Consider the following 27074-nt stretch of genomic DNA (forward strand, 5'->3'; position numbering starts at 1 on the left):
TTCGACCTCGGATGACATAAAGCGCAGTGCGTTGCGGGCAGCAAGCAGAGAGCAGTCGTCTTCCAGGGCGTTCCTGCACGTCCCGCGGTATAAGTGGAGGTGGATTTAAAAGAAGTCAAGCAACAAAGGCGGCATGGAGGCCTTTTTCTCGAGCAAACGGGCGGTGGTCACGGGCGCTGCGCAAGGTAGGTGACGTCTACGCCACGTAGGGGCCGATTCTTGCCCGTATTCTTTCGGCTTGACTGCAGCGGGTGCTATTTCTGGCCTGATCCGAAAATACCGCGCTTCACTTCGTGAAGTATGGAAATAAAAGTTCCGTCTGGTTTTTTTTTTTTTTTCCACATGAATCGCAAGACAGCGGAAACGACCATGGTTCCTCCAGCAGTTATGAGACGCGAATACCACGTGCAAGTAAACACAGAGAGAGAGAGAGAGAGAGACAGATTTAGTTACAGAAAGGCAGAGAGGTTGGCCAAAGCTAAAACTTGCTCTGGCCTGCTACTCTTCTCTGGGGAAAAGGGACGGGCAGGAAAGAGGCTGATGGATGATGATAATGATATGAAGAAGAGGTGCGTATATACGAGTACACAGCGTTGTGACAATTCTAAAGCCGTGCGTCCAACCACAATACAGGAAATTTGTGCGCGCTTTGCATGAGTCTCTTCCTACGGGCGTTTATATTCATCCCCCTTAAGCGCTGTCCTGGAGTTTATCTACCAGTGTGACTCAACACGCGGCTCGAAGGGAATTCTGTAAGCTGCAGGGGCAGGGGCTGTGCAGACACGTGTTGGAGTGCAATAGCGCGATTGTTTAGCGCAGTCATGCACAACAGTGGGAAATATTGGTTTTGCCAGCTTCAAAGCGACTATATCATTATGAATTTAAAGTGAAGTGTTTGCTATATCAAACTACATTGTACCGCATTCACAAAACAAATTTTTGTTACTAAAGTATGTGTTTCACAATTTATAACATCTCAATTCAAAGCCATAAATTCAGTAAAGATGCGAAAATGTATTTTCTGGAGCTTCCTGAAATATCAAGCTTTAGGCTACCTTGTATTCCACAACCGCCCTTTTGTGTGGCGCCACAAGACACGATTTTGCGGAAAGCACGACATTCCAGCGAAGTTTTGCCTGACGCTGTGCATCAGTAAACCTTGTTGTAACGGCGCTATAAAGTTTGTGAATTTTTATTACAATAATGCCTTACATCCCGATGCGCGCGATAAATACTTTGCCGCATGTTTGCTAGCGCAGGCGTTTTTATACCCGAGCTTTCGTTCCCACCCACTAATACTTTGCCCTTATGGTAAACTGAAACATAAATATCCTTGCCTCATATTTGCTTGCGCAGGTGCTTTTATACCCGAGAGCTTATTCCCATCTACCAATACTTTGCCCATTATGGTGAACTGAAACATAAACATCTTTGCCTCTTCTTGCATGGCCGTTTGTTCAAAATACAATGGCAAATATTCTGGCGTGAAATGTTGTGCCTTTTATGTTTATCCTCTGCTTATATCGCGTCGTCATTGTTATTATGGTCGCTTTATCTGTGCTATCAATGTTTATCTCCCACTATTTAGGAAACCTTTAATTCTGGGGTTCCACGCGCCAAAATCAGAATCCGATTTTGAGGAACGCTGTAGTAGTGAGGCTCCGCATTAATTTGGACAACCTGCGTGTACCCAATGCACGATACACCAGCGTTTTTGCATTACGCCTCCTTCGGAGACGTGGCCCCCGCGGCCGGGATCCAACCCTCTACCTTGAGCTCAGCAGTGCGGCGCCATTGCCACTGGGATACCGCGGCGGGTAACAGCAAGCAATTGCGCAAGACACGCTCTATGTATTAGGCGTGAAGTCAAAGTTCTTCGTTTGTAAAAACAATTTGTCATTGACCAACTGCCTTCGTTATTGCCCCATCCACTATAGCTGTTTGTTGGTGCTTGTTCTAAAAACCTTTAAGGTAGGTCATGCCTTGTGAATATGGGCCTAGATTCTTCTGAGTTTACGAATATTGTACCTGCTTCAAGTAAACAGCCGGGCCCTATCACACGGTACACAATACGTTTAGAAGTTTTTCAAATTGTTGAGATGACTGCTGGGTGATCTAAAGTGCGCAATGACGCTTTATATGTAGGGGCCGAGTGTAGACTGCATCAATCGACCCGGTGACCGCCGTTCAGTACTTATCCCTATCACCACTGCACAGTTGCTTCCCAATAAAATTAAAAGTGCACCTCTTCAAGTGGGATTTGTTCTTGCCTGTTTACCGTAAGTGCCATGCGACAATGCCAATAAGCGCCTGAGCTTACTATCTTTCTGACGACGCGTACCGTGCAGCCCATTTCAACTGTCGCGACTTAAGATGCACCGTATATGCACGGTGCATGATCGTGAGCTGGTCAATCAAACTGTTCCCTTCCTATGCGGTGAACGAACATGAGAAGCAGGGTATACGGCTGCAGAGAATGACATCACAACGATGCGGTGTTGGTGCCATCAGTTTCAGTCTGGTTAAAAGAGCTTTTTGACAAACTATAAACGAACCACTGCCTCGAAACGTACTACAGGGGGGGGGGGGGGGGGGGGTAAATTTACTCGCACGTAGAAGACGTTGTGTAAATGTCAGTAAATCGTCGCGCACTATTGTCCCACAAGACCATAGCATTTCTGCTAAATATTTTGGCTTTGTCAATCAGCAGCTTACTGAGTGGCATTCTACTCTTGAGTCGCACAAATTTTGTTTTAATTGTGTGTAAGTAGGCCATCAGGCGGCAGCGGTCGTAAGTGTCACGTTACCATAAAGGGAAATTTATGCGACCATAGCACTAGATATATGAATATGCGTCATGTCTTGCGCTGCCGCGCAAAACATGCCGCATAATGCGCGCATGGCTTCAACATTTTCATCTCTCATACTCCGCTTGCTCACCTCACCATTTCCTTCTTGCATAGTCTCTTCAACCTTGGGGGTCAGAGAGCTATACACTAAACCGTGGCAAGGAAAGCACTGTTGTCTTCACGAAGCCAAGTCCCATTATCAATACATTGGCTCTGGCTTAAGCTATAGGTTTCTTACGTTCACCCACTGTTGACGAACTTTCTAATTTAAGAGCTCATCGGTTGTGCGTTTTACTCATCCTCACTGCCACTTCGCGCTGATTTTCCTTTATTTTCCTCCTTTCTAGGAATGGGTGCGCGGATCGTCGCTGACTTGGCAAAGTTTGGCGCTACTGTCATCGCTGTAGACATTGACGGTGCAAAACTGACTGAACTGCAGAAACAAGTATGTTCCCCAATTCAATGGTTGATAACACGCCAAATTAATAAGCCCGGAATGGATACAGTAATGGCAGGTCATCTAGGAATCATAACCTGCTACAAAATGTACCAGTCGACATTGGTAAAACAAACAAAAAAAGCTGAAAAGGCTGCAAAGCTGCCGCATGTAGCTTAACCTGTTCGATGATACACAGCCTACGCTACAAGTTGCAGACTCTTCGCTTCACCCTTCAGGGAACGCTGTTCCCTGAAGAGCAACAGCCTTGTTGCCAATGCGTTACTGTATTTAACTATCTAAAGCCTCGGCCTCCGCAACGCGACGACGTTTGACGTTTGGAGCTGGTTCTAATCGCTTACGCTCGGCCTCCTTCGCTCGCCCGTCAGCTACTTGACACCGGCGATAACTCCGATTCCTGCCTTCACGTCTCCCGAGTCGCGCTCCTGCGGCTTCGTCTGCAGGCGCACGACGACCCCGCCTGTATCGAGGCAAATCGGTCACAGCCTTCACGGCGCAGTCATCGTGGCTAGAGGGCGACGAACGCGCCTGTTTCTTTGAGACGGAGACTCCGTGCCGCGAAGCACACGTACGTACTGCTGCGGAGCACGGAGCATACTCCTTGTCAGCGCCGTCTGGATTTTCTTTTTTTTTTTCGCGCTGGTCCCTCGGGTGGACGGATGAAGTGTGTGTGCGATCAAATGACAAAGACGCACGTTTCTAACCCCATCCACGAAGGTTTATATTCTGTAACTTCTTTTTGCTTGGCGGCGTTAACACATCGTCCATCGCTGCACCAACCCTTATTTACTTACTCCACTAAACTGCGCACGAATACATTCTTACTCTCAAAATTGGCATCCGCGAAAAATATGTGTTTACTCCTACTGTATATATGCTCCTTAGAATGGCCCTTCAAGTATATATCGTTCCTCTACCGTGGTGTTTTCGGCGTCCTGACAAGGAGCAGGACTGTAGGTTTGTTAGTAGAATTTCGAAGTTACCAACAAACGTTATTACATTACATATAATTTTTATATGCCTGTTATAGTATATGTATATGCCTTCCATATATTTCTTTCTTTCCTTCAGCAAACAATATCACTTGTAACCTGTTTCCGTAATTTTCTTTATACAGGGTGTTTTTTTAGCTGCACCAAATCTTTCAAATTAGAAAATTATAAATCACGGTAACGTTATGTTTACCATTTGAGTGTACGGATAGGCAGCCTCTAGATAAAGAGCAATTTCCACAATTACGTGCTTAATTACTGAAGTTATGCTAATTAACTTCCTAATTATCAACAATAGGTGGCTACAGCAAATTAGTACTATGGGGCCCGTCCTCGACACTACCTATCCGAACGATCAAATTTTGAATAGCGGATTTCATGTTGGTGCTACGCAAACAAGTAGTTCCTCTTGGCTCCTTGAAACCGAAACTGGCTGGAAAAAGAGCGTCTGTGTCGTCGATGTTGCCTCCCCCCGTCTTTCGTCACGTCTCCGAGGTCCCCACCCGCGTGCCCCGCGAGCAGCTTGCGTTCTGCGGCGTTGGCCTAGCGCTTCAACGCCGGTGGGCCGCCAAATTTACTTCGTCATTCTTTTGAGTCCCTGAAACGGCATTTCTTCGGAGGAAGTGGACACACGGAGAGAGAGAGAGAGAGAGGAAGAGAGAGATAGAGAGAGAGAGAGGGGGAACGGCACCGAGGTTAACCAGAGGCAAGTTAACGGTTCGCTACCCTGCACTGGGGTGGGGGATATAGGTGTTCTAAAGACGACAACAAGCGAAAACAAAAAAAAAAACGAACTAGAAAAAAAGAAGGAAAAGGAATCAAGCTAAAGTGAAAAAAGAAAAAAATTACAGGGTCTCTTAAGATCTCTCTGAAGACATTCAAAAGTGTTAAACATTAGAGATTTAGAAAAGGCGATAACCGAGGTTGTATTCCCGCCAAAAAAGAAAGAAAGGACACTGTTTCAAACTTCACGTATGAGACATTTAGGCAGGGCTATGTTAAATACACGCTCATGGCACCAAGAACAGCATGCTACCATAATAGGATAGGATAGGAATAAACTTTATTTGTCCAACGGTTATTGATGTTGGTGCCCGGGGCTAGGCTGCCAGTGGTCCATCGCCCGAGAAAAATCTTTCGAGATCCTCGGCGACGGCCCTGGCCCACTGGACGGCCCACTCCTGGTCTTCGGTTGCCTCGCTGAGGAGGGCGGCTTGCCATCTCTCAGCGTTCTCTAATAGCCACTATACGTTATGTAGCATGTATAGCAGCTATTAGAGACCCCGGAGTTTACAAAGCATTTCGTACGCTAGAGTGCTTCGTAAGGACAGTAGTCGATCAATGATGTAAATTATGAGAGCGACGATGAGTTTAGCGAAGATAGCCGCTTTATCGCGAAGAATGTTCATGGCCGAAAAGCGTTCTTATTTCCACCCAACAGTCGTGCACGGACCGTATCGCGGGTCGAAAGTGTCCGCGCTCGCGTGTCTTTTCACAGTGCACATTATAGTACACTCTCACTAAAAGTAGTTGTCTTACTGATGAATAACCGGTAAGTTTCTGTACCGGTCATTAACAACGGATCTACTCCTAAGCGATAAAAAAGAAAACTAAATGACACCTTCATCTATAAGGGAGCAACCGCCGAAGCGGTAGGCCACATGCTCCCCTAACGAGTCCCTCCATCATAATTACCTTTATAAGCATGTCCTTACGATGGCAAAAAAGAGGTCATCTGAAATGTAAACGCTACGCAGCTCGGCTAATACACCTTTGTATCGCTGTATTTCATTTCTTTCATAATATCATAAGAAGCCAACAAACACTGACACCAAGGACAACATAGGGGAAATTACTTGTGCTCTAGAAATGAAAATAAAGAAATGATGATAACTTAATAGAAATAAAGTGGATGAAAAAAGAACGTGCCGCAGGTGGGAACCAAACCCACAACCTTCGCATTTCGCGTGCGATGCCCTACCAATTGAGCTACCGCAGCGCTGTTTCCCCATTCACTTTCTTGGGCATTTATGTGTCCTAGCAGGACCCTGGGAGTGTTAGCTAGCGCCACCACTCACATACCTTGGCAGTAAGCAGTTCGCCCTCTTTAATAAAAGAAATGCCAAACTCCAGCGACTCTTTCATTCTCTGAACTCATTTGTGGGAACTGCACTTGTGAGTCCCTGACTACTAGATATGTTTAGAGAATTCTGCGTCATAGGCGCCGATTACGCCCGAGCCCCTCCGGAGTTTTCCTGAAGAAAGCTGAGCCCCCCCCCCCCCTCCTCACGTGACATTCTCAGAGTTTTGTCACCCCCATCATTTGAGGTTTCTTTTGACTTGCCTTGACCTTTTCACGTAAACTTTTATTGTGGCTAATAGCTTACTGCATCATTGTTGGCGCGGACGTTCGAGAATTTTAATACATACATTGCCTTATTTCTGCAACTCCTGACAATAGGAGAACAAGCGCATTAGAAGTACCAGCGGCGGCTACCTCATCCGTATTTTTTCACTTCAACCTTGTTTTAAATTTCTACTGTAAACACCTTGCACATACACAGTATATTTAAATATATACACATGACAAAGTTTATTATATTTTTGAAGAGAAGGAGGTGGCCAATTAACAATTATTTCTAAAAGTATGTATAGCTTATGCGGAGAATGAATACGTTGCTGTATGTTCACCTCAGTTCAAAATGTTTTGCGTGCTTTTTTAACTCTGAAAAAGACCTGTAGACTCAAGTGACCCCTTCGGCAGAATATTTTATCAACGGCGTGTGAAATGCACGTGAATTATGTGTCTTAGTGTGACTTGTCTTTCGAGTAAGCAAAGCTAACGAGTTATTAAACAAACACTTCTAATTATTTACAGCATTTATTAGGGATGGAAACATCGTCACTTGCATGTAGAAGTCATAAATATATACAGGGTGTCCCAGTTAACTATCCTGCACAAAGATTTACAAAAATAGATTCTTCGTTACTCCAAGAAAACCTAGTGCATTTTGTTTCCAGTACAGTGGAGTAGCTGCCAGTTTTTTTTTCGTTACTGAGATTTAATTAGGTAATTGTAATTAACTATCTAACTCGAGACGCACTATCATAATTATCAAAGTGTCAATGAGGCAATTGTAAGCGCAGCCAAGGGACATCGAACCGCGATATTTTCAGTGACGTACTAATTGCGTACTAATTTTTTCCGACTGATAAATAAACCCTGCGAAATATTGCGAATACCACGTGACAGCGATCCCACCCACGTCATAAAGCAGTGCCCACGAACAGGCTCCTTCTGAGTTAGCCAGAACGAAATAAAGGAAATAAAGAAAAAAACTACCGCCCAAGCACTCCGTACAGATGGTTAACCAGCGAAGCTGAAACGTGCGGCCCCGCTGTTTATCATTGGGTTAATCCCGGCGTTTCATTAAACGACGGCTTGGCAGCCTGCCGGATCCTCGGTACGCATTTGCTGCTTGCGCTCGGCTGCACGAGCCTGTTCTTGCGCCCGGGCTGCAGCATCGGGATGGCGTAGGCGAGCTCGTTCCCGGCTCTGATCGTGGCGTTGCTGATCGAAGGTGCCTCCTCCTCAGGAGCACGTATGAGGCGTGGCCTACCCATTTCGGAGCCAGAGAGAAACTGCTGCGTGCCCGCTCGGTGTGCAAGCTCAGCCATTCGCGCGCCTCTCTCTCGCTTTCTTTTTTCGTGCATTCGCACGGGGTTGCGCCGGAGGAGTTTTCGGAGTACAGGCGACAAACGGACGGACGGACCAATCGGCTAGCCAATACAGCTTCGCTGTAAACATCGTGATCGCGCTAGTCCCTTATCTGCCACGCCTCGGCCGAAGTAACACGTCGTGTTTGGTGTTAGTTAGAAACAAGCTGTGATAGCTGTTGTCTTAGCTGTTGACTTATACTTTGCAACTTATTTTTCTGGCGTTACTTAACAACAACGTAGCGGCACGCCGGACGCGCGATATGCCTGCGTCATGCGCCAGACAGCGAGGCTGGCTGCGCATGTGAAGTTCGCCTGTTCGGCTACCCGTCTCTCTCGCTCTCTCTCTCTCTCTCTCTCTCTCTCCTTCTCTTTAATTTTCTTTTTGGATGTAGCCTGGTTTGTTGGGCTCCCGGCGTATTCTTGCGTTCCTTGTGCACTCCGACACGGCGCCACTGCACTATTGGACTACGGCAAGGTGAGAAATTTTGTTTGACAGTCTGCGACGGATTTCAAACAATTTAGGATTTCACGGCACGGAACCGAGACTTGTGACGCAGTTAGCGAAAAACAGTTCTACCGTCCTGGCGCAGTTAATTTGAGTTAATAACTCGCACTGGGAGATGTTTTCGACGCTTTTATAATAATAATAATAATAAGCTTTATTTCGATCGAAACGGTGGAGGGGCCGTGGGTAAAAGCTGCTGAACAGCTTGACTAGAGCCCACGGTCCCCTCTACAAGGCAGTACAGTAGCATACATGAAACATACAGGAATCTAACAAAAGACAAACGCAAAATTGATTCGATTTAATGCATTACAAGGAAATCAATATTAAAATTGTTCAAAGACATAGCATATCACGTGGCGCAGTTCGCGAACTGTAGTACGAACTAACTCAATTCCACATTTATTTTGATTATTAAGACGTTTAGGCAAAATATACGATAGTGTACCCATAGAATATTTAGCACGGGGAGTGACCACCTTCCAGTATTCAGACTGACGTATAGTATAGGATGTGGGCTTTATTTCCAGCTTGGCTAGGTTGCAGCCTATGAGCCCCAACATTATTTTAACTTTCTTTCGGTAGTTTTTGGGCTGTCTCGCCGAACCAAGCTTTGGGACGCAGTTAGTTTCCCGTGTACTGAATCTTACTGGGACAAGCATTGGCGCTTTCTCTGACGCCCAGCATTATTGTGAATAATTTCGTTACTTTGCAGGGCATCGACCGCGTCCAGAGTGGTGACGCAGTTGTGATCGCATGCGCTGAGTCCAAATTGTTTTGTAAACGCGCAGTGGCCCGTGTATTTGTGCTCTTAACGTGCAAGAAATAATGACCGGAAATGGGGAGTGCTTGCAAATCAGATGTTATCGTATTTTATGGTATTGTTTGGGATGAGTCGGCTATTTTCTATGCCCCGTGTACGTAGAAGCGAATTGCTTTGTTTCGTATAATGCCGCCCATCCACGACTTGCGCACGCTTCGCCTCTACACGCAGTAGTCCTAAAAGTCTAAACACCAAAATGACACATGCTTGTAATTTTTTTAGCTGATGCGTCCGGTGAAGCTTCGTACGAGAACTACTGCTGCTTACCTGGTGCCACAACGTTGGATAAACACACAAAAAGCCCGGAACGAGCATTTATAGAGAGCAAAATAAACATTTCCTCATTTACAAGTTGTCTTGCGTCTGCTTTATGAAATTGCACGCAGCACAGATTCTATGGAGGCTTGTCAAGATAGTTCGCAATCATTTGTAGTAAATAAAATGATTCCGTACTAAGAAAGCTCGTGCTTGAGCAGCACAGAAAAAATAAAAGATTTCGCGTCGATTAGCGCAGCCGGCGGAACGTGTGCTACCTGCCGTTTAAAACGCGCGCGCCCAAAACCGAAACTGGAAGATGTTAATCCCATCCGCTTGGTTCGCTGCAGCAATTCGGCCGCTGGGCTCTATGGGAGAGTGTCCGCTCTCTTTTAATGTCTTTTTCTATGACCCAGATTTGATTTCATTAAAGTCACGCTCGCAGCATGGTTGTAGTTCCGAAAAATAAAACGAGTGGCCTTGTTTTGGATTAGTTCAAGGCTATATGGTATTAGGTTTTCGTGAAAGGGGTCCCATATAGCTGCACAATATTCTAATTTTGGCCGTAACAGGGTTTTATAAAGTAGTAAATTTAAAGAAGATGGAGCACGAGAAAAGTTACGGCGTAAATATCCGAGCAGGCTTTGACTTTGTTAATTATGTATCCAACGTTATGATTCCACGTTAATTTAGATGTTTTGTGCACGCCTAAGTACTTATATGAACTTGTTGATTCTAAAGCAACGTTATTCAGGTAGTACACAGGCAGGTTACCGTTAGATCGGGATACTCTCACAAGTTTACAGTTGTTAATGTTGAGTTCCATTAGCCACAATCGGCACCAATTGCTGACGTTATTACTCCAGGCGCTTGGTTTTCTCTTTCCTTTTCTTTTCTTTTCTGTTTTCAGCATTTGCTCCACGAATATCCTAGACCCCAAAAAAGCCCATGCAGCGCAATGCGAACATTACAGTGCAGCGAAGGAAGAGCGCCCCGCATTGCGCATGCGCCAACATTGCGGGCACCGCTTCGCGGTGAACGTTGCTGTACGGTGGACGAAACAAGTATAAAAATAAAGCATTGACATTTGAGCACACCTAACGCACCTGTTCGCCAGCCGTGGCGTCGAGGTTAGAGTGCTCGGCTTCAGACCGGAGGATCTTTGGTTCGATCCCAAGTCAAGTGTCTCTCTTACGCCACGTCTTGCAATGTCTCAACCGAAGCGACACTAACGAACTGAGGTACATGATTGCCGCTTTTCCCAACTCCTTACTCATGTTTGCAGTATAATAAAAAAAATTAGCACCAGGCCGACTGTGATTCAGGCAATTCCATAACTTCATCTTCGAACTACACGTACCCGTTGCAGCCTAAGAGGTCACTTACATAAAAAAAAGAGAAAGGAAAATAAAAAGCTGCTGCCAGGTATATAAACCTTCTTGTGAGTTGTTATTGGCAGTTTTAATCGTTTAGCGCCCTATAAGGCTTGGGAGAGTTGATTTGCGTTCACCGCAGAAGCACCACAAACGACAACGGACAAGAAAAGAGGTGGACACGCGTCGTGCCGGGGTCTGTGTGTTTGTTGGCTTTAATTCAAATTCAAATTCTTTGTTTCCGAAATAAGTTTGGTAGGCGACGGGGCTAAAAGCTGCGGTATGCAACTTGACAGAGGCCTGGACTTCTAATTGTGGTTATTCCTTTCCCTACTTCCGATACCTGTTGTGTGCTTCCCTATAAGTGCTCAACAGGCTTGGCACGTATTCGCAAGTTTGAAAGCACTACACTGGTTCACAGATCTGCATTGTTCCTCTTAGGTGAGCAACGTCATTCCGGTGGCCGTAGACCTATCCGACTGGGACGCCACAAAGCGTGCTTTGGCCGACATCGGTGACGTCGATTTGCTTGTGAACAACGCTGGCATCACCAAACTTGAAGCGTTCGGGGAAATTGAGCCGGAGTCCATTGACAAGCAAGTTCAACATCGTAATCACCTACAAATCGCATGCGAAGGACCAATTTTGTGATGGTCATTAACGTATGTTTATCTGGCGTCTCCGCACTTGTTTGCTTTCATCAAACGCCGCCCTATAATCTCAGCACTTCTCATATCTGTTAGGGTATTTTCCATCGGTCGCTTTCCTCCTTTAACTCACATCAGCAGGATTCGGCGTCGCTCTTGCTCTAAAACGAAGGGAGTGCGTCTCTGTCAAACGCTAGTCGGCTTTTAAGAGCGGTAAGAGTGCTGTGAACGTACACCGATTGGTAGCTTCCATAAGAGCTCAACCGCGAAGCTGCTACAGACACGCGAATAATTTGTAACAATGGCGGACTTTTTCCTAATTCCACTTAATGAGCATACCGCACTACCGCGGATTGACCAAGTACCAGAACTTGTATTGACGAAGCTTTTCGTTCGTAAGTGAGGTTTGCCATTGGATGGCTGCACTTGTCAATACATGTAAGTCCCCCAGTACGATTGGCTGGAATCTGATCTAACGAACATTTTAGCTTAAGAAAATTTTGTGAATTATAACCCAGATTGTGCAGGAAAAGCCCATATACAGGAATGGAATTAGCGAGTAAAATTGATGTTGCCTTTCGTACGAAGCACATTTACAGTGTTAGAACTGTCCCGAGCAGGACCTAAGAGCGGGAATGCCTAGTGCTATGTCACCGCTCCTCTATCTATCTCGAGCACTCTCCCATATTAAAATGGGAGGGTGCCACTTCTACTCGAAGCCAGAGACTTGAAAACGGCTAGCTTAGCGTAGTGAGAGCACCTTAGAGCACCCTCAACGGACCATGGCCCGAATTCACAAAGTCTCTCGTTCATAAGTGCTCTTTGCGATCGGCCGGCCACTTTACCTAATTGTATGTTTAGCTTCAGGATTCGTTGGAACTGCACGAACGATTCTAGTTCAAGAGGTTTCTGTGAATACGCGCCCAATAGAATATGTCATTATTTTTTATGTTCAATTGCAAGGAAGTGCAGATGTCCACGGCACCACAGCGGGCATCATAGTCTCCTCAGAACGTCCACATTCGTGGATAATTATCTCTCCATAAAAAGCGAGGGTTGCGTCCCACCAGAGGGAGTGGGGAAAAAGGAAGGTAAATAAGGGAATGAACACAGTCACTCTGGGTTGATTATGTTACGATGAGAAAGTGAAAAGCTGCAAAACTGGAAGCTGCGTCCGATGCGTTGTACCTAGGTAGAATACATGATTAGTTTACATGATATCTTATTCGCGTGACACATATAAGCATGAGAATGAAAGCAACTCACGTCTACTTTAATTGAAAGACACACAAGCGTTATCTATCATAGTTTCTCATGCCTCTAAGTATAGCTTACCGAGATGTCGCGATGTTCGTGACCAATCCAGCTTTCTTGTTCTGTAGTTATCATTTTATCCATCTGAGTTACCTGAACCGGAGGTAACACGCACAGTAAGCCAATTTCAAAACAATTATTTATTAATCCGCAGTAATCTCACCTTGCTCTATGCTATGACACCGCAAAATTCCGTTGTAATATGTTCAACTCTCTATGACCTTTGGCAGTCAGCCAACGCAGAACCTAAGCGCTTCGTAAATATAATTTAAATGTGAAATCAAAATTGTTGCACACGATGCAATCACAATATTACCAAAGCGAATTATAAATATCCTTATCTGAGTCGCAGTTGACACGTTGTTAATAGCACGCACCAGAAACAATGGTACGGAAAGGTGGCTTTGATCACTTTCGTCACGATAAGTATTATGACAGATGTTTTCTCAACTATTAGTCATGCGGTTCACGCCTCGAAAGCTTTGTGATGTTCCCGAATTCCTGACCACGCGACAAGAACCGGGACAGCCGCTAAGATCAATAGCGGTTCAAACTATACTATATAGGGTGTCCGGCTGATGTTAACCAAGCTGTAACCAACCAAGAGAGAGAATAAACTTTATTTAAAACTGGTCCAGCAGTTTTCCTCCGAGGCAAGACGGGAGAAAATGGTATTAAAATTTAAAAACACGGTGCAAGATAGAATTTTGTTGTTTTTTGTTGTCAGAGAGCTGACGAACGAACACCATAGGCCTTAAAATTGTACCTTGCACCGTGTTTTTTTATTCTTAATTTTTCGTTAAACAGCTTGGCAACGTTAGCTGGAAAACACGCATATGATTGCAAATCATGTCTGTTTGTCACGAGAATTTTTGGCAGCGGCCTTGCGATTAATCTTTAATATTTTTTATAATCACATCCCAGAATTATCTACTTCGCAAAACTTAAGAAATTTTCTTTAGTATTGGCACAAGCCAGAATATTTCCTGCTGGATCTTCTCGACGTTGACAAATGTATGGGGGCTTATGCGGGAAGCAACTAGCAAGGGTAGCCCTGTATAATCCCGACCGTCGTGTCCATCACAATCAAATCCTTACCTAAATTTCTGCTGTTTTAACGGACCACTTACGTGTATACAGGGTGTCCCAGCTAACTTTAGCCAGAATTTAAAAATATGCGTATGCCACGAAGCTTGACAAAACCAAGGTAATGTTGTTTCCCATTGCTTGGAGATATTGAAATTATATTTTTTAATTCTACCCAACTACGTATTTAGTCCTAATTATTTAATAAACTTCTCAAACATTATAGTTAGATGAAAAGTGTCAATGAGAAAATTGTAGATGGACATGGAGCACTCCCGATACAACTTTCTGTCGCTCAATACGTGCTACATAAAAGTGTTTTTCCGAGCGTGAAAGACGCCCGCAAATCCACGCAATGTGCCTGGAATGGCCTCTCGCGTGGCGATTTTGCGTGCAATTTTGCCGGCCTTTTTCACGCTCGGAAAAACACTTTTATGTAGCACGCATTGAGCGACAGAAAGCTGTATCGGAAGTTCTCCATGTCCATCTACAATTTTCTCATTGACACTTTTAATCTAACTATATTATTTGAGAACTTGGATAATTAGGTAAGACTAATTATCTAATTAGGCGGAACGATAAACATAATTTGAGTATCCCAAGGCAACGGCAAACAACACTACTTTGTTTCTGTCGAGCTACGCAGCATTCCGGCATTCGTATATTTTTAAACTCTGGCCAACGTTATAGCTGGGACACCCTGTATGTTGTATAAAGTAAAATAAATATTAGATAGCTCATAGCAACAGTATAACTACGCATAAGAGCACTATATACATATAGCTTCCTGCCGCGTTGTTCCTCATTGTAATGTATAAGAGGTCAAGAAACGTTGAAAGGTATTTCCAAGATAACAATGAGCGAGCTATTTTATATGGCAGATCCTCGTTGGGACTCGATGCCGACGTGACGTATGCATGCAAAACTATTCATTGCAGATGGCACGCATGACGTGGCTTTTTCAACTTGTTACAGGATTTTCGCCGTGAACTTCAAGGCTGCAGTGAACATCTCGCAGGTAAGTTGTGAGTCCCACTGAAGCCCCCGCCGAGGGAATAACTCTTTGTCTATATACAGGGTGTTTCACGTAACTTCAACGAAGGATTTTAAATAAGTGTTTAACCGCAGCTGAATGAGACCAACGAGATATGGTTTGCCGTCATGTGGAACTCTTTAGACTATTTTTTTTATATTGCGCTTAAGTGGTTAATAAACGAAGATGAATTATGCAATATCTTTAATATTTACTTTGGGACCAAGTGTGTTTCATTGCGTTGTAGAGGGAGCTCAGAAAGACCGATCCCATGTTTTGCGGCAAAGTATGTGCAGCATTGCGATATTTTTTTTTTTTTTTGCATTTAGAGAAAGACCGCGAAATATGAAATAAAACCACGGGACTGCGCTCGTGCACTATCGTATTGCGGCGGCGGCTGCTGCCGCCGCTGCTAGCGCCGCCACCGCCACTCCGTCTTCGTCGTCGTCATCGTCGTTGTTGCTTTTCGAGGTTGAATTTAATCTTCCCGGTGCGTTCGTCTCATTCCTCATATTGCTGATATACAATGAGCAATGAGGACGGAAATGCTGCTTGTACAGGTAGTTTATGTGCTTAGGAGGACACAAGATTCGCCAAGAGTAAGCTAATACATAATCATAAAAAATTTTTAACTTTTTAAAGCGAAGCTTTCGTTGCTTATTCCCGCACTTTGCGGGTGCTGGTTGCTGCTGTCTTACTGATACAACTTGGGCCACTGGGAATGGGTCGCTATATGCATCACGCTCAATACACAACTTGTGCCACTCGGCATGTGGCACTGGGTGTGTGAAAATGCTTGGCCATTGCAGCAGAATGGCTACGTGCTACTCGCTAAGTGCTCGAACAGACAAACAGAACAAGAGCCAAATTGAAAAACTCAGCTGCAGAGAAGTGAACGAGTCGCTATCAAGAGCAGCCGAGTGTACAGAAAGAAGATAAGTACAGAGTAGAACCAGAGAGTCGTCCATCAAGCGAGCTTCGTTGAGCTACATAGAAGTGAAAAAGAAATGAAGAGAAGAAATTTCAGTAAACATCAAGGAAAGTTGCACTTATCACCGATTCTACACATATCTGTGGGATCCGCCGATTTTCGTTATTATTTTTTTTGGCGACTACGGTGTATGTTTACATTAGAAACTTGATGACAATCGTAATCGAAGTGAACTTCACTTTCTCTTATTCTTCTATAGAGCGCTTAAGTTCCGTGATATTCGCCGTCAAATCTGACACTCAGTACGCTAATTTCGCATTCACAGGCTGGAGTTCCCACACAAGGACGAGCCCCCAATGTGTCGTAACTCATTCTGTATATCACGTCAGCCTAGAAGCCAGGAAGAGCTGAAAACAGCGGGGCTCCTGCTCTCGGCTGCCAAAAACAAGACTGCCTTTACCCTTTCCTTCACAATCGGCTAAGAGTTATTTGCGGGTTTCGTCTTTTGTGTCGAGATTACCGCCTCTGAATGCTAAGCTAGCACACAGAACATTAAATTTGATTATCATCTCGGAGCACAAGCGCGTTAGAAGTGTCAAACAAAATGAAGTTGGTTTCGAATAGGATTGTCTTCTAGTTTCTAATATATACACATACCGTAATCACCAAATTTAATAAGCTAGTTCACACATCTTTGTTGTTTATGTATTTGCTCACTCTTCTCCGCGAAACTTATGCCCGCCTCAGCGCATAAACCGTCTGTATAGCATAACGATTATATTAAAACTGCTTACACAAACCCCGGCCCTCAGTCCCCAGCAGCTGCGAAGCAACTGACCACGGCGGCGGTCAGAACGGCGACGCAGCAGAGGGTGCTAAGAATCCCTGGCTCCGGACAGGCCGCCATTGGAATATGAACCTCGCAACGTTTAACGCTAGAACGTTATCGAGTGAGGCGAGTCCAGCAGTGCTATTGGAGGAATTAGAGGGCAGTAAATGGGATATAATAGGGCTCAGTGAACTTAGGAGGCAAAAAGAAGCATATACAGTGCTAAAAAGCGGGCACGTCCTGTGCTACCGGGGCTTAGCGGAGAGACGAGAACTAGGAGTCGGATTCCTGATTAGTAAGAATATAGCTGGTAGCATACAGGAATTCTAGAGCATTAACCAGAGGGTGGCAGGTCTTGTTTTGAAACTTAATAAGAGGTACAAAATGAAGGTTGTACAGGTCTACCCCCCTACATCCAGTCATGATGACCAGGAAGTCGAAAGCTTCTATGAAGACGTGGAATCGGCGATGGGTAGAGTGAAAACAAAATACACTGTACTGATGGGCGACTTTAATGCCAAGGTAGGCAAGGAGCAGGCTCGAGACAAGGCAGTGGAGGAATATGTCATAGGCACTAGGAATAGCAGGCGAGAGTTATTAGTAGAGTTTGCGGAACAGAATAATATGCGGATCATGAATACCTTCTTCCGCAAGCGGGATAGCCGAAAGTGGACGTGGAGGAGCCCGAACGGCGAGACTAGAAATGAAATATACTTCATACTCTGCGCTAACCCTGGCATCATACAAGATGTGGACGTGCTCAGCAAGGTGCGCTGCAGTGACCATAGGATGGTAAGAACTCGAATTAGCCTAGACCTGAGGAGGGAACGAAAGAAACTGGTACATAAGAAGCCGATCAATGAGTTAGCGGTAAGAGGGAAAATAGAGGAATTCCAGATCAAGCTACAGAACAGGTATTCGGCTTTAACTCACGAAGAGGACCGTAGTGTTGAAGCAATGAACGACAATCTTGTGGGCATGATTAAGGAGTGTGCAATAGAAGTCGGTGGTAACTGCGTTGGACAGGATACCATTAAGCTATCGCAGGAGACGAAAGATCTGATCAAGAAACGCCAATGTATGAAAGCCTCTAACCCTACAGCTAGAATAGAACTGGCAGAACTTTCGAAGTTAATCAACAAGCGTAAGACATCTGGCATAAGGAAGTATAATATGGACAGAATTGAATATGCTCTCAGGAACGGAGGAAGCCTAAAAGCAGTGAAGAAGAAACTAGGAATTGGCAAGAATCAGATGTATGCGTTAAGAGACAAAGCCGGCAATATCATTACTAATATAGATGAGATGGTTCAAGTGGCTGAGCAGTTCTATAGAGATTTATGCAGTACCAGTGGCACCCACGACGATAATGGAAGAGAGAATAGTCTAGAGGAATTCGAAATCCCACAGGTAACGCCGGAAGAAGTAAAGAAAGCCTTGGGAGCTATGCAAAGGGGGAAGGCAGCTGGGGAGGATCAGGTAACAGCAGATTTGTTGAAGGATGGTGGGAGATTGTTCTAGAGAAACTAACCACCCTGTATACGCAATGCCTCATGACCTCAAGCGTACCGGAATCTTGGAAGAACGCTAACATAATCCTAATCCATAAGAAAGGGGACGCCAAAGACTTGAAAAATTATAGACCGATCAGCTTACTGTCAGTTGCATACAAACTATTTACTAAGGTAATCGCAAATAGAATCAGGATCACCTTAGACTTCTGTCAACCAAAGGACCAGGCAGGATTCCGTAAAGGCTACTCAACAATAAGCCATATTCACACTATCAATCAGGTGATAGAGAAATGTGCGGAATATAACCAACCCTTATATATAGCTTTCATTGATTACGAGAAAGCGTTTGATTCTGTCGAAACCTCAGTAGTCATGGAGGCATTACGGCATCAGGGTGTAGACGAGCCGTATGTAAAAATACTGACAGATATTTATAGCGGCTCTAGAACCACCGTAGTCCTCCATAAAGACAGCAACAAAATCCCGATAAAGAAAGGCGTCAGGCAGGGAGACACAATCTCTACAATGCTATTCACAGCGTGTTTACAGGAGGTATTCAGAGACCTGGATTGGGAAGAATTTGGGATAAAAGTTAATGGAGAATACCTTAGTAACTTGCGATTCGCTGATGATATTGTCTTGCTTAGTAACTCAGGGAACCATTGCAATGCATGCTCACTGACCTGGAGAGGCAAAGCAGAAGAGTGGGTCTGAAAATTAATCTGCAGAAAACTAAAGTAATGTTTAACAGTCTCGGAAGAGAACAGCAATTTACAATAGGTAGCGAGGCACTGGAAGTGGTAAGGGAATACATCTACTTAGGGCAGGTAGTTACGGCGGATCCGGATCATGAGACGGAAATAATCAGAAGAATAAGAATGGGCTGGGGTGCGTTTGGCAGGCATTCTCAGATCATGAACAGCAGGTTGCCGCTATCCCTCAAGAGAAAAGTGTATAACAGCTGTGTCTTACCAGTACTCACCTACGGGGCAGAAACCTGGTGGCTTACGAAAAGGTTCTGCTGAAATTGAGGACGACGCAACGAGCTATGGAAAGAAGAATGATGGGTGTAACGTTAAGGGATAAGAAAAGAGCAGATTGGGTGAGGGAACAAACGCGAGTTAATGATATCTTAGTTGAAATCAAGAAAAAGAAATGGGCATGGGCAGGACACGTAATGAGGAGGGAAGATAACCGATGGTCATTTAGGGTTACGGACTGGATTCCAAGGGAAGGGAAGCGTAGCAGGGGGCGGCAGAAAGGTACGTGGGCGGATGAGATTAAGAAGTTTGCTGGGACGACATGGCCACAATTTGTACATGACCGGGGTTGTTGGAGAAGTATGGGAGAGGCCTTTGCCCTGTAGTGTGCGTAACCAGGCTGATGATGATGATGTTGATGATGATGACACATTACCTATGAACGCACTTTATAAGTAAGTGGTCTGCTGGCGCGATTCCTTAAAACACTTAAGTGCTACTTTTAAAGACCTTAAAGATTTTAACGATTATAAAGGCTCGTCCCGTGGTCTATATACAGCGTGTTCCAGCTAACTTTAGCCAGAGTTTAAATATATGCGAATGCCACGTAGCTGGACAGAACAAAGGTAATGTTGTTGGCCGTCTCTTGGAGACTCAGATTAAAAGGCTCAATGAGAAAATTGTGTAGCGACATGAAAAACTCCCGATACAGCTTTCTGTTGCTCAAAACGGGCTACATAAAAGTGTATTTCCGAGCGTGAAATAACCCCGCGAATACACGCAAAATGCCTCGAACGGCCAGTCGCGTGGCAATTTTGCGTGTAATTTTGCGGGCTTCCTTCCCACGGAAAAACACTTTTATATAGCCCGTATTGAGCAACAGAAAGCTGTATCGGGAGTTTTTCATGTCGCTCTACAATTTTCTCATTGACCCTTTTAATCTACTAATAATACTTGAGAAGTTGATGAATTAATTAAGAATAAATATCCAATTAGGCGGAATAAAAAAAATAATCTGAGTCTCCAAGAGACGGCCAACAACATTACCTTTGTTGGGTCCAGCTACGTGGCATTCGCATATTTTTAATCTCTGACTAAAATTAGCTGGGGCACCCTTTATATAGGGTGTCTCATGTAAAGTTAGCCAAGCTGTTCAACGAAAAAAAAGTTAGAGAAACAGACTTTAAAATACGAATTTATGGCCTCCGTTATTCGGTCGCCGAACGTGTGACAACCGAACACGGTATGTCTTAAAATTGTATCTTGAACCCTCTGTTACTTCTTAATCTTTTTTTTAACAACTTGGCTAAGTTTAGCTGGGACACACGGTATGTGATTTCAAAGTACTATTAACCAATCCTATAGTATCTTATCTTCCCACGGTGTATCAGCAGTTAATGAAACAAAGCATGCGCAGTATCTTTCATCCGCCGGCTTCCGTGGTAGTAAAGGAACAACGTGGCCACGTGTGTCACGCTCAAGAAAAATGTGCAGAGCGATTTGCGGCTCCAGTAATGGCACGTCAACCCCTGTGATTTCCGTCGTCTGCTTGCTCCGGATGCGGTGTCCTCGTGAAGCGATAACGCCGTCTCTCGCCGAGAGAGGCCCGACTTCCCTTGCGTATGGCTTCGACGTGGCGCGCCGCAGCTCCTCGACGGCCTGGTGTATTATCGCTTCACAATGGGCGCACTGAATCCGAGGAAAGCAGAGGACGCACAGGGGTTGGTGTACATTGCTGGAGCGGCTGACCCATTTCCCCATGTCTGGTGAGGGCGACGCCCGTTGGCGCGACCAAACCTCGGCACAGAGAGTTCCAGCCACGGCTCGCGCGTTGCAACACATACTGAACGCGACCTTACGTTACCTTCGACGTGTTATTGCATCAGTATACCTCACTGCTTCCATGGACAGCTCTTGAATAACAATATTTTAGGTACCAACGACAGCGACGAATGCAATGTGCGTAGATATGCGTGCGATCCATGAAGTCCCGCGGCGTGTCTGGTGCCGTGGTGAACGTCTCGAGCCAGTCCGGCATCGCGGCGCTACACGAGCACGCCGTGTACTGCGGCAGTAAGGCTGCCCTCGACATGCTCACCAGGGTCATGGCGCTCGAGCTGGGCCCGTACAATGTACGTAACACTTCCACCCTTGCATTTCATCAGCTTGCGTTGAGACCCTGATTGAACATGTTGGTAGTTTTTCTGTGGTGGTGACTGAACCCGTGCGAAGATCGAAGATCCCCTGGCACAAAAATACCTAATCAGTGATACGTACTCTGTTTAGTAGCAGCACTTTAACGGATCACCTCACAATTTTATGAATAATAATGACATCCCTGTCGTGATAAACAGGTTGCGCATAGACCGTAAACAACCACGAAATGGAAAGCAGATAAAATACCATCCTAAACAGAATCATCGCTGCACTACTCGCAGTGGCTGCTGATAGAACGCTTTTTTTTTTTCTAAGGTAAAGCTTAGAATAGGGGGGGGGGGGGGGGGGGAGACAGATGGCAACAACAGGCGCAAAAACAGCCCCACCCCTTTCCCACTACCATTTACACTAATGTCGCGAAAGTATATGGGACTGGTTCCCTGGGGGGGGGGGGGGGGGGGGGCTGTTTCGCCCCAGTTCTCACATCATGTGCAGTGGGCACGAAAGGACGCCAGTTTGTCATTACTATTGCAACCTGGTGCACAGCCACGCTAGAATCTGCCGTGTCTTCGGAATGTAGAAAGAGATAAGAAGACAGGAAAATAGAGAGCGGTTAGCCCGTATAAATACCAGCTGGCTAGCCAGTGCTGGGATAACAGGACAAAAAGTAATAGAGATGATAGAAGGAGAGAATAAATAAACTAAAGAAAATGGGCACATAGATGCGACACATAACGCGACGAATGTTGCAGCCTATCATGGCTTTGGGGTGTAGCCTCCACCACAGCCATGTGAGCTTCCAAGCGGCACTACGCTGCGCGTTTTCCGCTCTGAGAAGTGTGTGCCGTAAAGATATCGTGGTTTAATGAATGTGTGAACGGAGCGAAAGAAAAAACAGAAAGGCAGGAGTGCAAGGCACATAGCTGTAAAATACACACATGAGTGTGATTCATCGGAGCTACAAACGAACTAGCCCAAACTAAGGTTCTATTTTTCCTGGTTAACTTTGCTCACAGCTGGAATTATTCACCTGCGATAATGGCTGACAGCTTCTCCGGGTGTTTCCATGCCACTGATTAACGCAATTATACTCGCAGAGGATCACATGTTCAAGAACACCAGGTGGCCGTGCACGTTATAGATTGCAGGACGTATAAACCTTCGTTGAAATTCAGCACACAGTTTGGCCGTTACTAACAATATGATTAAGGTTCACTGAAGTTTTGTTGCGATAGCAATTATATGGACACTTCAGGCGCGTTTGTGGAACCGCCGTCACCGTGGTGTTCCGAATAAAGTCCAAGGGCGGTAACATCGTCGCTGCGCGCCGCATGCTGCCTGTGCGAGTGAAAGCGTGTTACTGTAAGCCGACGATGGCTGCTCAATCTCGCGCGCGCAAGAGAAGAAGCGCACCGTCTTGCGTCGCGTCAAGGCACCGGGAGAAGGGGAGGGAGGGGTGCGAATTCTTCTTTGGCGGCAGCTTTGTATGGCGCGGCTGCACGGGCGCTATCTTCAAAGCGATCTGCGATGGGGACAGAGTGAGCCGAGTGCTGATAGCTTCGTGTGTGATGTTGTCGTCGCTTAGTTCGCGTTGAAGCGACAGGCAACACGAAAGTCAATTCGCTCGCTTCTGCCGCCGCGCTTCCTTACTCCAGCGTTTTGACAGCGAGTTTCTGCAGTCATCGAGTGAGATGAGTTCATGTTTACTCGTTCGCGCGTGACATCATCCTTGTTAATTTAATTAGTAAGCAAATGTTTGCAAACCTATACGACGGATAAAATTATTATCTTTACTTCGTATAGCTGTCTACTAATTTGCTATCGCAATTATAAAATAAATAAGTAAAAACAGTTGGCTTCGCCTTTCGGGCGAAACCGACCTTTTGAAGAAGAGCGTTCTAAACATGACTGGACATTTCAACCATTGTGGTCTGTCTAAAGTAGTTCATATTGAACAGAACCTGAAAAACAGCTGATGTTATCGAAAGTTGTGACCCTTGGAATCTTTCAGCATTCTTTTTTTTAAATAACGTGTCCTAGAACACTGACAAGATGCATAAATGCGAAAAAATAAAGATACCCTATTATATATGATGCTTAAGCCCTAGTCTTATAACAAAGAAACTTTATATGCAGTATTTTATTGAGTATCTAGCCGTAGCATACTCATTCCTGTTCTCACCGCGATATAAGAAAAAGGAGTCTAGAGGTGTGGGTGACTTACAAGCGCCATAATCAAACCTAAAGTAAGATTATTCTGACCCATATATTACCGTACGCTTTCCTAGCTCCTACATTCATCTTAAAGACGCAACATTAGCGGCCTCTAAGTCATCGCCTTATTCAAGAAAATGAGCCATGTTCAAGATGCATAGGTGCACGTTTTCTGGCTTCTGCGGTCAACGCAGATTCGTGTGAATTCGGTGAACCCGACCGTGACCAACACAGCCATGGGCGTGGCCGTTTGGAAGCAATACCCGGAGAAGGCGGCTGCCATGAAAGCCAAGATCCCTATCGGCCGCTTTGCAGGTACTGTAATCCCGCCAGATGCATTGCAGCATGGTTCCGTGAGGAAGCGATTTCTTCTTCAGCGCTTGCCTCTTCCCTGTGCCGCTATTTACTCCGGAAGTATGCTAACACATGCACCGCAGGTACGAATAGCTACAGGGGCAGTATAGAGACGTCAGAAGAAGGAGAAATGAAGAGTACCGAGCCAAACTAAGCGTATTCTTGAATATCCCGAACATCCGCGCCTCACTTTTCTGTCAGCTCCTATACACATTCTCGTGATCTCAGCGATCGCGAGTAAGAGAAGGAAAGTGTGATGTGTGAACAGCGCATTCTAGAAAACATACAAGGTGTTCACAGAATGTCTTCCGAACTATTTTTTTAGAAACAAGGAAGATGTGATAATTAAGAGGGGATGACCACCAAGATATACGAAAATTTGTACTTTAACTCCAAAATATTCCGGCTTCTGTGACACGTCTTTCCTCCATGTGGCAAGTGCGTATGCATGTTGAGTCATTTAAAAATTGGACCATACTTTGTGGCTTTAGAAATGTGTTCAATTAATTTAATGTTTTCGTTAGTTCAGTACACTGTGCAAAGATCTGCAGTCGTTTTGGCAGAAAACATTAGTTTCGATCTATTTGCCATCGGTTATCACTAGTTATCACCGGTCCTTAGGACAACGATTTCTTGCATGAGTTGATTTATAATAAAGAAGTTATAGTGAAAGAGGACTCAGACAAAAATCACAGTGCCGAGGACAGCCGCTATCATGTGCGTCTGTCCAGGGCACTGTGGCTTTTGTCCCCGTGTTCTTGCGCTATAAGGTTTACACCACCATTTCGCTTGTGCGCTTCGTAATTGTTCGCTTTTCTGAAAGCTCCCAACTGGTTTTTTTTACGAGTGCAATGAGATAACCGATATGCACTTGAGCTCAGCAGAAAGCGTATCAATGGGCGGCCTCAGAACACGAACGTGTCTTCGAACAGCCTCACTTGGTGTACTTGCCAAGTAGTCACATTTGTTTAACCATCCACGGTGAAAACTGCTGTGTATGGCGCCAGTAGTTATCATAACGTTGGGAACAGTTCTGAAAAGAAAGTCTTCAAGGCCTTCGGTGTCACACCAGGAGGGTGTCTTGATACCATGCTGAACTGGACGGAATCGACAGAATCACCAAGGCGGACTTCTGGCTCTTCATTGAAAGTATAGCAACACGAGAAAGTAAAAGAAATCTAAAAATAACTGTTTCTAGATGCAAGTGGGAAAAAAATGGCGGATATTACACTGCAGAAGCATTCTGTACTAACTTTTGCCGAACGAAAATTTTAAATCGTCTTACCTTTGTAAGAACGACCTGGCAATAGTGACAGCGGACATATCATTGCTGAAGGCGGCTGACCAACCATAAAAAGTTCTTACTAAAAAAATGCTTTGTGAATTTGGTCCCAGTTTGACTGCAACTGCTAAAGGTTCGAGAAAGATCTCTCTGTGAGTCTGTGAACTTTCTGTGAATATCTTTGAGACTTAGTGAGGCAAAAAGAACACACCTTTACTTCAGAAATTTTGTGTTTATTAATAATTTGTCTTAGAACACTGGTCACAATTTGACCCTCGAGCTTACGACTTCTTTTTCGAAGGAATGATTACAGCCAGAATTCTTATTTTAATTCACAAGAACGTTTGGTGTATATGAAGCGGCGCCGTGTCTCATTCCTTCTATTCTCTGGTGTTCAAGTTTTACTTGCACTGAAAGCGCCCGTGTACCATGCATCGCGTGCATGTTAAAGAACTCCAGGTAGTCAAAAATTGACCAGTAGTCTGTCCACCCCCCCCCCCCCCTACGGCACGCTTCAAAATTATACATTGTTTTGGCACGTAACACTCCACATAAATTTGTTAGCTTTCGCGCTGTAAGTTTAAACATCTCCAATCAACTAACCCAAAACTGCACCCTTCTTTTATAAAAAAAGTAGAATCAGTTTCAGCTGCATACCTAAAACATTTCTCAGAAATATTTTTTAATAAAAGCAAAAAAAAAACTTTATAACTGATATCCTAATATTTCAATTAGATGTCATTTCCGTTTATTATTCAACGTGTTATTGGATTAGAGCCATTAAACACTGAATCTGATCTCGCTTGCATAAAAATCAGCGCAGTTAGAGATAACCGTAATTCAACATGCTAGTCGACTGCTCATCTCCCCTTCAGCAATTAGGATCAACTGTGTTACTCTTTCGATTGAAAAATTAATAATACTAATTTTCATAATTGCTAGTCTCATTATTTCCTCGAGTAATTTGCAAAGGTGTACATCTGTTGTAAATGCAATTCCAAGAAAGACGCTTAATTATCGCGTCTTCCCTATACTTATGGAATTTTGAACGCATTTTCTGAAACACTCTGTGTAAGAACTAGTGCAACCATTTTTTTTTACCTGCATGAACAACAGTGACATATAAAAGTGCGTGTCTGTTCCATTTGCAGAGACGAAGGAAATATCAGATGTGGTGCTCTTTCTACTCAGCGATATGGCATCTATGGTAACGGGGGTCGTTCTACCTATCGACGGTGGCTACACAGCTGTCTAAAAATGCATATTGTATTAGCGAGTGTGCGTGCAGATTATCGCATGTGAGAAATAAAGCTGTCTAGAATGCAAATGTGTTTTGCTACCGTGCCAATAAAAGCAATATAGCTTGTTTGTAGTAACCTACTATTTATTAATTTTTTTATGAGACGGATGTCATGTCTAAATAGGTGCTGCCTATGTAACAAGTTGCAAAAAGGCTGAACTTGACACGGCAGGGACCAGCCGAGCTCTAAACATTTGTGAGGGATTGATGCACGTTATGGGCCGAAGGGTATGTAACTTAATCACGCCACCTTTACGAGCTGCTAATACGTTCGCAGCTGCAACAGTTAACACCTCGAAAACTAGGTTTCCTGTGTTCATCCTTCTGTCCGTCCATCCTTTCAGTCACGCCACCGTCGTCATCAGGACCCTTGCTAATCTTCCCCATCTCGATGGGTCAAAGAAAAATAAACCTCGCCCACCTAAGCCACCGGGGATCGAACTCAATGCATGCTGTGCA

The 27074-nt window shown here is 44.7% G+C and overlaps 1 protein-coding gene across 1 annotated transcript; it reads left to right on the top strand.

Annotated features, from left to right (window-relative positions):
• Positions 1-26691, top strand: LOC126544364 (L-xylulose reductase-like). The gene is made up of 7 exons (XM_050191658.3): positions 1-185; positions 3197-3294; positions 11416-11570; positions 14997-15039; positions 21276-21440; positions 23874-23994; positions 26467-26691. The coding sequence occupies exons 1-7, from the start codon at positions 134-136 to the stop codon at positions 26568-26570; spliced, it is 738 nt and encodes a 245-aa protein (XP_050047615.1). The 5' UTR covers positions 1-133; the 3' UTR covers positions 26571-26691.
• Positions 26692-27074: the final 383 nt, after the last annotated feature.

This window comes from Dermacentor andersoni, chromosome 1, assembly GCF_023375885.2.
Source record: "Dermacentor andersoni chromosome 1, qqDerAnde1_hic_scaffold, whole genome shotgun sequence".
Taxonomy (NCBI): Eukaryota; Metazoa; Arthropoda; class Arachnida; order Ixodida; family Ixodidae; genus Dermacentor; species Dermacentor andersoni.

Coding starts and splice junctions, on each gene's coding strand:
- LOC126544364 (XM_050191658.3), top strand. CDS start 134: ATGGAGGCCTTTTTCTCGAGCAAACGGGCGGTGGTCACGGGCGCTGCG. Junction 11,571..14,996: donor GAGCCGGAGTCCATTGACAA/GCAAGTTCAACA, acceptor AACTTGTTACAG/GATTTTCGCCGTGAACTTCA. Junction 21,441..23,873: donor TCGAGCTGGGCCCGTACAAT/GTACGTAACACT, acceptor CGGTCAACGCAG/ATTCGTGTGAATTCGGTGAA.